The following is a 14666-nucleotide window of genomic DNA, read 5'->3' on the forward strand; positions in this document are numbered from 1 at the left end:
CTCTACCTTCATCAATGTGTTTAGTCACATCCTCAAAAAATTCAATCAGGCTCTTAAGGCACGACCTGCCTTTGACAAAGCCATGCTGACTATTCCGAATCATATTATGCCCCTCCAAATGTTCATAATTCCTCCCTCTCAGGATCTTTTCCATCAACTTACCAACCACTGAAGTAAGATTCACTGGTCTATAATTTCCTGGGTTATTTCTAATCCCTTTCTTGAATAAGGGAACAACATTTGCAATCCTCCAATCCTCTGGAACCTCTCCCGTCTGCATTGATGTTGCAAAAATCATTGCTAGAGGCTCAGCAATCTCCTCCTACGCCTCCCACAGTAGCCTGGGGTACATCTCATCTGGTCCCGTAGACTTATCCAATTTGATGCTTTCCAAAAGCTCCAGCACATCCTCTTTTTTAATGTTGATGCTCAATCTTTTCAATCTGCTCTAAGTCATCGCTACAATTGCCAAGATCCTTTTCCATAGTGAATATTGAAGTAAAGTATTCATTAAGTATCTCTGCTATCTGCTCCGGTTCCATACATGCTTATCCACTGTCACACTTGATTGGTCCTATTCTCTCACGTCTTATCCTCTTGATCTTCACCTACTTGTAGAATGCCTTGGGGTTTTCTTTAATCCTGCTCGCCAAGGCTTTCTCATGGCCCCTTCTGGCTCTCCTAATTTTATTCTTAAGCTCCTTCTTGCTACTCTTATAATCTTCTAGATCTCTATCATTACCTAGATTTTTGAACCTTTTGTGAGCTCTTCTTCTTGACTAGATTTTCAACAGCCTTTGTACACCACGGTTCCTGTACCCTAACATTCTTTCCCTGTCTCATTGGAAAGTACCTATGCATAAAACCTCACAAATATCCTCTGAACATTTGCCACATTTCTGCTGTACATTTCCCTGAGAACATCCGTTCCCAATTTATGCTTCCAAGTTCCTGCCTGATAGCTCCATATTTCCCCTTACTCCAATTAAACACCTTTCTAACTTGTCTGTTCCTATTCCTCTTCAGTGCTATGGTAAAGGAGATTGTTGTTGTTGTTTGTCCTTTGCAATCGAAGATGACCATGGCTTCAAAGTCAAATGGGAGATTGGTGGCTGTGGGTCCGGAGGTGACTGATGAGGCCAATCCGGGCCCTGAAGGCTCGCCCACATGTGGGACACAAGTGGGTGGGTGCTGTCGTGGCAGTGGATGCTGCTCGGGCCTTGCGCACAGCACGCTTTCGTTGCGCCTTGATGATGCGCCTGACTTCAGCTGCACGGGCTCCTGTGGTGATCTTGCTGCGCCAAGCTGGATGGTCGAGGGCAAGTGTCTCCCACGTGTTGATGTCGACGCCCAGGCCTTTGAGGGACGCTTTGAGGCAGTCTTTGTAACGTTTCTTCTGCCCCCCGACTGAGCGCTTGCCCTGACATAGTTCTCCGTACAGCAGCTGCTTAGACAATCGGCTGTCTGGCATTCTGACCACATGTCCAGCCCACCTGACTTGGGCTTTCAGCAGGAGGGTGTAGACGCTGCAGAGCCCAGCTCGTTCCAGGATTTCCGTGTCGGGGACTTTGTCCTGCCACCTGATGTGCAGGAGTCTGCGGAGACAGCTCAGGTGAAAATGGTTGAGCTGTTTGGCGTGTCTGCTGTAGACAGTCCAGGTCTCGCTGGCGTAGAGGAGGGTGGTAAGGACCACTGCACAGTAGACCTTCAGCTTGGTGGTAAGGCTGAGTCCTCTCCGCTCCCAGACGTTCTCACGGAGTCTCCCAAAGGCGGCACTGGCTTTGGCAATCCTGTTGTTGACCTCAGCGTCTATGTTCACTGCGCGAGAGAGTATGCTGCCCAGGGAGGTGAAGTTGTCGACTGCCTGGAGCTAAAGGAGATAGAATTGCGATCACTATCTCCAAAATGCTCTCCCACCAAGAGATCTGACACCTGACCAGGTTCATTTCCCAATACCAGATCAAGTACAGTCTCTCCTCTTCTGGGCTTATCTACGCATTGTGTCAGGAATCCTTCCTGAACACACCAACAAACTCCACCCCATCTGAACCGCTTGCTCTCGGGAGATGCCAATCAATATTTGGAAAATTAAAATCTCCCACCACCCTATTATTATTACACCTTTCCAGAATCTGTCTCCCTATCTGCTCCTCTATGTCCCTGTTACTATTGGGTGGTCTATAAAAAACACCCAGTAGAGTAATTGATCCTCTTCCTTTTTCTAACTTCAACCCATAGAGACTCAGTAGACAATTCCTTCATGACTTCCTCCTTTTCTGCAGCCTTGACACTATCTCTGATCAGCAGTGCCACAGCCCCACCCCTTTTGCCTTCCTCCCTGTCCTTTCTGAAACATCTATGGCCTGGCACTCTTAAGTAACCATTCCTGCCCCTGAACCACCCAAGTCTCTGCAATGGCTAGGACATCATAGTTCCAAGTATTGATCCACGCTCGTAATTCATCGGCCTTGTTCATGATGCTTCTTGCATTAAAATAGACACATTGCGAGCGGCCACTTTGGTAGTGATGTCTGTTATCTGTCAAGTAGGGGACCATGCACAATTCTGATTTGATGAAGACAGACGTGAGAGCATGGAGGAACATCTGGAAAACTTCTGAAATGCCCGCTTCGCTGCCGCTGCTACTGTGTGGTAACCGGAATCTCCGGAGCAAAAGGCCCCGGAATTCTCAGCTTTACGTGTTTCAGCAGCTGAGGCGAGGCCGAAGACGCTCGGCAGAGGATGGCGCTCGGGAGGCTGTATTGGAGAGGGTGGTTGGAAGCTCGAAGTTTTTGGACAGATGGACTCAGTGTCGGTTGTGGTTGGGTGCTTCCAAGGCATCAGCAAGTTGACGGTGCCTGGAGGTTTATGGCAGGGAGTTTCTCCCTTTTGCTGCCTGCTATTGGAGACTCAGGAGTTGATCGACTCGGGGACTTTTGAGACTTTATTTACCGTGCCCATGGTTTGTTCTTCATCAAATTATGGTATTTCTTTGAACTGCTGTAACTATATATTATAATTATGTAGTTCTGTCAGTGTTAGTCTTTGGTTTGTCCTGTTTTCTGTGATATCACTCCGGAGAAACATTGTATCATTTCTTAACGCATGTATGCATTTCTAAATGACAATAAGAAGAGGACTGAGTGTTCTCATAATCTAATCTAATCTCAAACCATCAGTCTGAGTGCATCCCTTCTCTTTCACCTGCCTATCCTCCCTCTCACACTGTCTACAAGCTTTCTCCATTTGTGAGCCAACAGCCTCTTCCTCCGTCTCTTCAGTTTGGTTCCCAAGTTTAAACTCTAGTTTAAACTCTCCCTGATAGCCTTAGCAAACCTCTTTGCCGGGATATTGATCCCCCTCCGATTCAAATGCAACCGTCCTTTTTGTACAGGTCACACCTGCCCCAAGAGTGGTCCCAATGATCCAGAAATCTGAATCCCTGCCCCCTATTCCAATCCCTCAGCCACACATTTATCCTCCACCTCACTCTATTCCTATACTCACTGTCGTGTGGCACAGGCAGTAATCCCGAGACCACTACCTTTGCGGTGCTGCTTCTCAACTTCCTTCCTAACTCCCTGTAGTCTGTTTTCAGGACCTCCTCCCTTTTCCTACGTATGTCATTGGTACCAATATGTACCACGACCTCTGGCTGTTCACCTTCCCACTTCAGGATATCGTGGACGTGATCAGAAACATCCCGGACTCTGGCACCTGGGAGGCAAACTACCATCTGCGTTCCTGTCTGACCCCCTAACTATCGAGTCCCCTATTACTGCTGCCATCTTCCATTCCCTACCCTTCTGAGCCACAGGGCCGGACTCTGTGCCAGAGGCGCGGCCAGTGTTGCTTCCTCCAGGTACGCCGTCCCCCGCAACAGTACTCAAACAGGAGTACTTATTGTACACAGCCACAGGGGTACTCTGCCTCTTGCCCTTCCCTGTCCTAACTGTTACCCACTTATCTGACTTCCAAGGCACCAGTGTGACCACTTGCTTGTAGCTCCTCTCTATCACCTCTTCACTTTCCCTGACCAGATGAAGGTCATCGAGCTGCAGCTCCAGTTCCCTAACCCAGTCCCTAAGGAGCTGCAATCTGTCAATTTCTGCCTTACATATACCCAATGACTTGCCCTCCACAGCTGCCTGTGGCAACATATTTCACAGATTTAGTACTCTCCTCGTCTCTAAATGGACATTCCTCTGAGGCTGTATAGTTTGGTCTTAGACTCCCTCCTCACCCATCCACTCTATCAAGAATCTACAGATTTTTAATTTCGTCATGGTAAGTACATCTTTGGACAGGAGTAGGATTCATGTGAATTTTTATATGTTGAGTGTGGGCATCACTTGTCAATGGAAAGTTGTTGAGGAGAAAGTTTAAACATTGCTGTTTGTTTCTACCTTGCAGGAAAGCTTCCAATTGCTGAAAACTTCAGCTTCTGCTTAGTGACTCTACTTTTTGATGTAGCCCAGAAAGATTCTACGTTAACAGGACAGGTGAGACAGTATTCTGATTACATAAGACCGTAAGATATAGGGACAGTATTAGGCTATTGAGTCTGCTCTGCCATTTCATCATGGCTGATTTATTATCCCTCTCAACCCCATTCTCCTGACTTCCCTCTGTAACCTTTGATACCTATCTAATCAAGAACCTATCAATGTCTGCTTTAAATATACTCACGGACTTGGCCTCTCCAGCCGTCTGTGGCATTGAATTCTACAGACTCATCACCCACTGGATAAAGAAATTCCTTCTCATCTCTGTTCTAAAGGGACATCCTTGTTTTCTGAGGCTGTGTCCTCTGGTCCCAGACTCCTCCACGTAGGAGACATCCTCTCCACTTCCGCTCTGTCTAGGCCTTTCAATAGGTTTCAATGAGATTCCCCCCTCATTCTTCTAAACGTCAGTATGTACGAGCCCAGAGCCATCAAACACTCCTCAGATGTTAAGTCTTTCATTTCCATGAACCTCTTGAATCTTCTGCAATGCTAGTACGTCTTGTCTTAGATAAGGGGCCCTAATCTGCTACAATACTCCAGTTGTGGTTTGACTGCCTTATAAAGCTTCAGTTCTGCATACACTGGAAAATTTATTTTGCTAGAAATGCCTGTAACTATTTAAATACTAATTATTTGAATTAGGTAATAGAACATAGAATAGTACATCATAGTGCGGGCCCTTTGGCCCACAATTTGTTCTGAATTTTTAACCAAATCTATGATTAGTCTTGTGTTATAACAGTATTGTTATATATTATTGAAAAATTGCTGTAATTCTAAATCTGTAGCAATTAGGTATTAACAGTTTAATTGATATAAGTTACTTTTCAATTATTAGAAGAATGTGTACCCTTTGGTTATCTATATTCCCAATTTCTTTATGAGTGCTTGCTCTGAGAAATGTGTGTTTTGTGTTTTTGAACAATAAACCATGAATTTGCTGTAAATGCCCACAAGAAAACGCATCACAGGGTAGCATATGGTTACACACACAGTACTGTACTAAAATCTTAGACACTCTAGATTTTTAAAATATAAATTTTGTTTTTGGTGTTTATTTTTTGTCCTACAAAATTTTAAATTTCCAAATATTAATTTTCCGAAAAATTAAACGTTACAGAGAATTTTTTTGTATTCTGTTTTTTAAAAAAAATCAGTGAAACCAACACACACAAAATGCTGAAGGAACTCAGCAGGCCAGGCAGCGTTTATGGAAAAGAGTAAACAGTCGACATTTTGGGCCAAGACTGGTCTCAAGCCAAAACATCGACTGTTTACTCTTTCCCATAGATGCTGCCTGACCTGCTGCATTCCTTCAGCATTTTGTTTGAGTTGCTTTAGATTTGCAGCATCTGCAGATTTTTTTGTGATTTTGATATTAAGTAATATACCACTTTTCAAATAAAATCTTGATGACTTTGTAGTTATGTAGCTCAGTACATGATTGAACAAAGATAACAACAGGTGCTAATGATCAATGACAGTGAGCTGAATGAACTAAACTGATTAACTGAAACAGAAACAGGTGTAGAAGAAATCAAACTGGGTGAAGGACAACCACGCTAAAAGGTGAGGGTATATCAGTTATGACAGGTTAACCTCTAAATCATCAATTCTGACACCATGGCAAGAGTGAGCACAGCAACAAGGCACAAGGTGGTCATCCTGCTTCAGCAGGTTCTCTTCCAAGCAGAAATTTGTGGCTGACAGGAATTTCAAGATGTGTTGTCCAAGCTCTTCCGACAAAGCAGAAACAAATGGGCAAGGTTGAGGACTAGAAAAGCATTGGTCAACCACGGAAACTTGAGTACAGCAGACGAGAGATGCATCAAACTGACAACCCTTCTAAATTGGAAGAGGTTCAGCATTGCTATTAGTTATGAACTCACAGAAACCACTGGAACCCAGGAACATCTCTCTACAGTCCAGAGAAGTCTTTGCAGAAGTTGTTTTCATGGATGAGTTGCTGCCAAAAAACTATTCCTCCGAATGGAAACAAATTCAAGAGACTCACCTGTGCACAAAAACACAAGGATGGGGGTGCTGAGCAAGAGCTCTGGACTGACAAGTCAAAATTTGACGTTTTTGGCTCAAACAGGAGGCAGTTAGTCTGTAGAAGAGCTGGAGAGCACTACATAGATGAGTGTCTGTAGAGAATAGTGAAGAATGGCAGAGGTTCACTGCAGATTTGAGGCTGAATTTCAACAAATGGAGTTGGTGATCCAATCAGACTTAATGGATTCCTCAATGCTGAGAGGTATAAGCAGATTCTCATCCATCATGCAATACCATCAGGGAGGCAACTGATCAGTCCCAACTTCATCCTGTAGCAGGATACTGACCCCAAACACATGGCCAAGGTTATAAAGAACTACCTTCAGTGAAAAGTAGAACAAGGAGTTCTACGGCAAGTGGTGTGGTCTCCACTGAGCCCTGATCTCAACATTATTGAGGTTGACTGGGATTACCTGGAGTGACAGAAGCAAGCGAGATAGCCAAAGTAATTTTTTTGACATATAGAAACTTTTTGTTTCATTGTTTTTGAAAGCATCTTTGCTTTACAGAATTTTTTACATGTGTCTTAGACTTTTTCATAGTACTGTGTATGCTGTACTTTGATAATAAATTTATTTTGGACTTAAAATTTGAATAACAGGTTTATTCCCTCTGGTGTGTGAAGTATTATCTTATAAGATACAATTTTCAAGGTGCAAGTTGCCTCTCAGCAGCCCTTTAATGCATTTAACACTCTCTTTTAAAACTTAGTTTTCCATTATTAATATTTTATAATCATTTTTCAGATTCTAAAGGCAATATTGGATGTAATGGAAGTGCTTTTGGGAATGTGTCTGGCACCTCAGACTCAGGATAAAGGTACGGGAAACATTAATTTTCCTAAGGTTGATATCAAAATTCTTTAATTTCATAAAATGGTAGATTAGTGTGAAGGAGTTGGTTCCAGAGCTGGCCCTCAACTGGAGGGTAAAAGATTTAAAAGGATGTTTCATTAATTGTCTTGAATGTCCATTGGCAAATGAGCCAGTGAAGCTCACTGACCACCTGCTATATACAGTACTGTGCGAAATGCTTAGGCACATATGTATAGCTGGGGTGCCTAAGACTTTTGCATCATCATCATTATGTGCTGTGTACTATGATGTAGGCAGTCGTCATCTTTCCATGACCGTGATTGTTCTTGGTAAATTTTTCTAGAGAAGTCTTTTGCCATTACCTTCTTCTGGGCAGTGTCTCTACAAGACGGGTGACCCCAGCCATTATCAATACTTTAGAGTAGTGGTCGTCAACCTTTTTAAGCCCAGGATCCCCTACCTTGGCCTTAGTGAAAGGCAAGATCAACCTACTAAATCGTTTAGACGCACGCATGCGCACCGGGTAGAAGAGGCCAGAAGTGGAGCCCCGCAGCCCTGGAAGCAGTCTTTCTTTGCAGGCGGCTGTAGCAGGAGTATTGCTATGTTACCAGTATCTTAATTGGTATTACTTATTTTTATAATGCTCACATTACAACACCTTTAATTCTATGTTTCATTATTTAATTTTATTTCAACATGAAAAATAAATGAATAAAAATTGACTGTTGCACTCAGTGTGATGACTGGGGCTGAATACTTTCTGCTAGTTCCCTGAAATTTGGCTCATAACTACAAACAACCAGTCTGAGACAGTCTGTGAGGTGTCTGTCAGTAAGACAGCTCCTGTAGTTTGATTTAATAATTTTCATCTGTTGCAGCACAGCACCCTCGCAAACCTCCTGACAGACTGAATATTTGAATGGACAGTTTCCTTTGTTAGACTGAATGTTGAGTCTGCCAGGTTTTTCAGGTGTTTTGTATTGGTAAACTGTTACTGAGACACTAGTATAAGTTTCAGAGGTACGCAAGCTAATGACACCACTTTTTTTTGTTTTCCAGTTCTTTTACATTTGGGGAATGTTGGAATTTAAAGGGGGAGAAGTGTTGTAATGTTAGCATTATAAAGATAGGTTGATGCCGATTAGGATAATGGTAATGTAGTGGTGCTCCCAGGTTTGGGGGTTTTTACTTCCGATCTTTTCTGCCCGGTGTGCATTTTAAATTTTTTTTCGGGATCTACTGGAAAAGTCTCAAAGATCGACTGGTCGATCGCGATTGACTGGTTGGCGACCACTACTTTAGAGATTGTCTGCCTGGCGTCAGGACTTATGATAAGCACCAGCTTCTTGTATGACCATCCACTATCCTACCATGGCTTCATGTGACCCTGATCGGGGTGGGAGGGGAGGAACTAAGCAGGTGCTACACCTTGCCTGAGGGTGACCTGCAGGCCAGTGGAAGGATGGAGCGCCTTACACCTCCTTTGGTAGAGGTGTATCTCCACCTTGTTGCCCAAAGACTTTTGCACACTACTGCACATCCATCATATCACAGAGTGGACGTGATGTACCTGTGTGAAACAGAATCCTATATGACCAAGTTGGAATGGAAACAGTTTATTCTTATCAATTTGAACTTGTGTACTGCGAATGTCTTGCATACAGTTCATACAGCTCAAACTGGTGCACAGTACATTGAGGTAGAACAAGGTAAAGCAATGACAATGCAGAATAAAGACCATAAGACCATAAGATATAGGAACATGATTAGGCCATTTGGCCCATTTCATCATGGCTGGCCCATTTTTTCTTTCAGCCCCAAAATCCTGTCTTCTCCCCATCTCCCTTCATGCCATGACCAATCAAGAATCTATCAACCTCTGCCTTAAATATACATAAAGACTTGGCCTCCATAGCCACCTGTGGCAATGAATTTCACAGATTCTCCACTCTATTTATCAATTTGAAACAGTGATAGAGAGAGTGCAATGCAGGGAAATGAGAAGGTGAAAAATCATAACCAGAGAGTCCGCTTATTGTTCTTGGGAACTATTTAACATTGGAGTAGAAGATGTCTTGGAGCCTAGTGGTACATACTTTCAGGCTTTTTTCAGCTTCTGAAGAAGGGAATTGGAAATGTAGGTGGGTCTTTGATTATGCTGGTTTTTAGTAACTGCATGGATTTAGAACATAGAACATAGAACACAGAACAGTACAGCACACGAACAGGCCCTTTGGCCCACAAGGTTATGCCAAATCAGCTAAAAATCAAATCAAAAACTGCCAATGGAAGGATAAAGCAATAGCTCTAACATTGCAGAGCAGATTCAAAACAATGGCTCTGACGTTCCAGAGTAGATTTAAAGCATCGTCTCTAACGATCCAGAGCAGATTCAACACAATGGTTCTAATGTTCCAGAGCAGATTTAAAACAAGGGCTCTAGCGTTCTGGAGCAGATTTAAAACATCGGCTCTAACGATCCAGAGCACATTCAACACAACGGCTATAATGATACAGAGCAGATTCAAAACCTGGACTCCACTACCATCAATGCGGGTTCCAACGACCTTGGTCACCTCCAAAGTGCTGATTACGCAGCCTCCAACCCGACTATAGCCTTGATATCTAGGCCGGGACTTCACGTGCTGCCCCTGGAACCCCAGTTTCCCCTTCCTCCACCACCACTGCGCAATCCCGTCTCTCTTAGGTCCCACTACCAGCTCTTGGGTCCTTGGAGACTCCATCTTCTTTACACCTCACCATCCCTGAACACCCAAACCTCCCTTCTCCTCAGATACTACCGACCCCCTTCCCCCCTCCAATCCCAGTGTGCCGGGTCTTCATCATTACCTCCGACCTACCCCTCTCTGAGGCAGAACATTCTGTCCTCAGTAGGGGCCTCACCTTTATCTCTCAGTGAGTTCCATGTCCGCCGTGCCGCCTCGGTTTCCCAGCCTACTTCTTTGGCAAGGACTCTCCACCACACACAGATGACCTCTTCTCCTGTCTTCAATCCTCCTCTTCTTTCTGGATATTCCGCTCAGGTATTCTGCCTGCTCTGCTGACGGGATATCAACTGTCTCGACTGCAACACTTCTCTCTCCAATTTCAACCTCACTCCTTCTGAAAGCTCTGTTCTCCACTCGCTCCCCACTAATCCTAACCTCACCATCAAACCCGCAGATAAGGGGGATGCTGTAGTAGTCTGGTGTACTAATCTCTATCTTGTTGAGGCCCAGCGACAACTGTCAGACACCTCCCCTTACCTACCCCTCGAACAGGACCCCACTAAGGAGCACGAGCACCATCACCATCACCTACCTTATTAGCTTTGGGGATCTCCCATCTACTGCTACCAACCTCATTGTTCCCGCAGCCTGCACCTCCTGTTTCTACCTACCCAAGATCCACAAACCCGCTTGTCCAGGTAGACCCAGTGTTTCATCTTGTTTCTGCCCCACTGAACTCATAACTGCATACCTTGACTCTGTTTTATCCCCCCTAGTTCATTCCCTCCTCCCTACATCTGTGACACTTCACACACTCTGGGTATTTTCAATGATTTCAAATTTCCTGGTCCCCATCATCTTATTCTCACTATGGATGCCCAGTCCCTATACACCTGCATCCCCCACCAGGAAGCCCTCCAAGCTCTCCGCTTTTTTCTGGACACCCGACCCAACCAGTTCCCCTCCACCAGTACTCTCCTTCATCTAGCGGAACTTGTCCTCATGCTTAATAGTTTCTCCTTTGGTTCCTCCTACTTCCTTCAAACAAAAGGTGTAGCCACGAGCACTCGCATGGGCCGTAGCTATGCCTGCTTTTTTGTTGGCTACGTGGAACAGTCTATGTTCCAAGCCCACACTGATGTCCATCCCCCATTTTTTATATGCTACATCGACAACTGCATTGGCGCTGCTTCCTGCACCTATGCGGAACTCATCAACTTCATCCTCTTTGCCTCCACCTTCCACCCTGCCCTCGAACTTACCTGGTCCATTTCCAACACCTCTCTCCCCTTTCTCGAACTCTCTGTTTCTGTCTATGGAGACGGCATGTCTATTGATGTCTATTATAAACCCATGGATTCTCACAACTACCTGGACTATACCTCTTCTCACCCTGTTACTTGTAAAAACGGCATCCCCTTCTCTCAATTCCTCCGTCTTCACCGCATCTGCTCTCTGTTGGGGTCATATATTGTGTCCAGTGCTCCTGGTGTGGCCTCCTCTATAGACCCAGCATAAATTGGGAGACCGCTTCACCAAGCATCTATGCTCCATCCGCCTGAAAAAGTGGGATCTCCCAGTGGCCACCCATTTGAATTCCACTCTGATATGTCTCTTCCACTGTCGCGATGAGGCCACTCTCAAGTTGGAGGAACAACATCTTATATTCCATCTGGGTAGCCTTCAGCCTGATGGCATGAACATTGATTTCTCTAACTTCCGGTAATAGCCTATCCTGCTTCACCATTCCTCATCCCCTTTTCCCTCTTTCATCTTATCTCCTTGCCTGCCCATCGCCTCCCTCTGGTGCTCCTCCCCCTTTTCTTTCTTCCTTGGCCGTCTGTCCTTTCCTATCAGACCCCCACTTCTCCAGCCCTGTATCTCTTTCACTAATCAACTTCCCAGCTCTTTACCTCTCCACTCTCGGTTTCACCCAACACCTTTTGTTTCTCCCTCCCCTCCCCCCTCTTTTAAACTCCACTCCTCATCTTTTTTTTCTCCAGTCCTGCTGAAGGGTCTCAGCTCGAAACATCAACTGTTTGCTCTTTTGCATAGATGCTGCCTGGCCTGCTGAGTTCCTCCAGTGTTTTGTGTGTGTTGCTCACAAACACCCAAATTCTAATCCCTCCTACCTATGCAGTGTCCATATTCCTCTATCGTCCTCACATCCATGTGCCTATTCAAACATCTCTTGAAAGACTACAATGTATTTGCCTCTACCACTATACCAGGCAGCGCATTCCAGGCATCCACCACTCTCTGAGTATCTCTGATATCTACCTTTAAACCAACCCTCTCTCTCACCTTCAATGCATGCCCTCTGATATTAGATATTTTTAATTTGTATTTTTTTGTGTGTACGCCAACTTTCTTTTTGATCAGCAGAAGTTCTCCGTGATGGAATATCAAGGATCTTTAATGGTGCTAATGTAACTGAAGGCTGTTTGATTATTTGTCAAAGGGGTGGATGAACTTCTGTTGGAATCAAGGGATAAGACACACAATCAAAGGAAGGAAATTGACGCAAGGCTGGGAAGTGTAAGCTAGTGGGAATCAATGGTACCTCTCCTATCAAGTTGTGTGAATCTGCCCACATGACTGAAAGGGTTTACAGCTTGTCACCATCGAGAGCATAGAGGAGCTGCATGAAAATCAGTTTCTGCTATTGAGTGCTGCTTATCATTGACAGCGTCCTGACCAGTTGCAAATCTATCTGGTATATGAGCAGCCGAGCATTGGACTGGAAGTCTGTACAAAGGACTGTGAGAATGGCTGAGAGGATCATAGAAGTCTCCCTACCATCCATCAGGGACATTTATCAGGAGTGCTGCATTCGCAGGGCCCTCAGTATTATTAAGGATCCCACCCATCCACCCAGCATCCTCTGACTTTCTACCATCAGGCAGGAAACTCCGATGCACAAAGACAAGAACGATCAGGATAGGAAACAGTTTCTTCACTCAGACCATCAGGCTTCTGAACCCCCTGCCACGTCATATTTGAGGTGTCATTGGTTAATCTGTTCTGTACCTTACAATAGTTAACTTATGCACTTACGTTTTTTTGTAAAATCATAAGACCATAAGACATAGGAGCAGAATTAGGCCATTCAGCCCATCAAGTCTGCTCCACCATTTCATCATGGCTGATCCCAGATCCCACTCAACCCTAGACACCTGCCTTCTCGCCATGTCCTTTGATGTCCTGACCGATCAGGAAACTGTCAACTTCCACCTTAAAAATACCATATAGCCATATAACAATTACAGCCCTTCTAGTCCGTGCCGAACTCCTACTCTCACCTAGTCCGACCGACCTGCACTCGGTCCATAATCCTCCATTCCTTTCCTGTCCATATATCTATCCAATTTAACTTTAAACGACACAAACTTGGCCTCCACTGTTGTCTGAGGCAGAGCATTCCACAGATTCACTACTCTCTGGCTCAAAAAAATAATCCTTACCTCTGTTCTAAAAGGTCGCCCCTCAATTTTGAGGCTGTTCCTTCTAGTTCTGGATATCGCCACCAAAGGAAACATTCTCTCCATATCTACGCTATCTAGTCCTTTCAACATTCAGTAGGTTTCAATGAGAGCCCCCAACATTCTTCTAAATTCTGTTGAGTACAGGCCCAAAGCTGCCAAATTCTCCTCATTTGTTCACCCCTTCTTTCCCGGAAACATTCTTGTGAACCTCCTCTGGACTCTCCAATCACAGCACATCCTTACTGTGAATGGGGCCCAAAACTGTTGACATTACTCCAAGTGCGGCCTGACTAGTGTCTTATAAAGGCTCAGTATTATCTCCTTGCTTTTATTCTCTATTCCTGTTGAAATAAATGCCAACATTGCCTTTACCTTCTTTACGTGTAAATTAACCTTCTGGAAGTCTTGCCACAAGGACTCCTAAGTCCCTTTGCACCTCTGATGTTTGAACTTTCTCCTTGTTTAGATAATAGTTCACACTATTGTTCCTTTTACCAAAATGAATTATCATACATTTCCCAACACTGCATTCTGCCTGCCACTTTTTTTGCCCATTCTACCAATTTGTCTAAGTCCTGGTGCAATAGCATTGCTTCCTCAGCACTATCTACCCCTCCACTATCTTCGTATCATCCGCAAATTTTTCCACAAAACCATCAATTCCATTATCCAAATCATCGACAAACAATGTGAAATTTAGTGGTCCCAATACTGACTCCTAAGGAACACCACTAGTCACTGGTAGCCAACCAGAAAAGGCTCCTTTTATTCCCACTTGCTGCCTCCTGTCTGTCAGCTATTCCTCTACACATGCCAGTGTATTTCTTGTAACGCCATAGGAATTTATCTTGTTGAGCAGCCTCATGTGTGGCACCTTATCAAATGTCTTCTGCAAATCCAAGTAAATGACATCCACTGCCTCTCCTTTGTCCACCCCGCATGTTACTTCCTTGAAGAACTTCAGCACATTTGCTTGGTAATATTTCCCTTTACAGAAACTATGCTGACTTTGACTTATTTTGTCATTAGTCTCCATGTACCCCAAAGCCTCATCCTTAATAATAGACTCTAACA

At 44.4% G+C, this 14666-nt stretch overlaps 1 protein-coding gene across 1 annotated transcript in view; it reads left to right on the top strand.

The window, feature by feature from the left end:
- LOC134359719 (phosphatidylinositol 4-kinase alpha-like) overlaps window positions 1–14666 on the top strand; it is a 95068-nt gene that overhangs the window by 50900 nt on the left and 29502 nt on the right. The window contains exons 4-5 of the mRNA XM_063073237.1: window positions 4414–4502; window positions 7310–7382. Coding sequence (XP_062929307.1) covers window positions 4414–4502; window positions 7310–7382 — 162 coding nt within the window. The remainder of the gene's footprint in view (window positions 1–4413; window positions 4503–7309; window positions 7383–14666) is intronic.

Source organism: Mobula hypostoma, chromosome 21, assembly GCF_963921235.1.
Source record: "Mobula hypostoma chromosome 21, sMobHyp1.1, whole genome shotgun sequence".
Lineage (NCBI taxonomy): Eukaryota > Metazoa > Chordata > Chondrichthyes > Myliobatiformes > Myliobatidae > Mobula > Mobula hypostoma.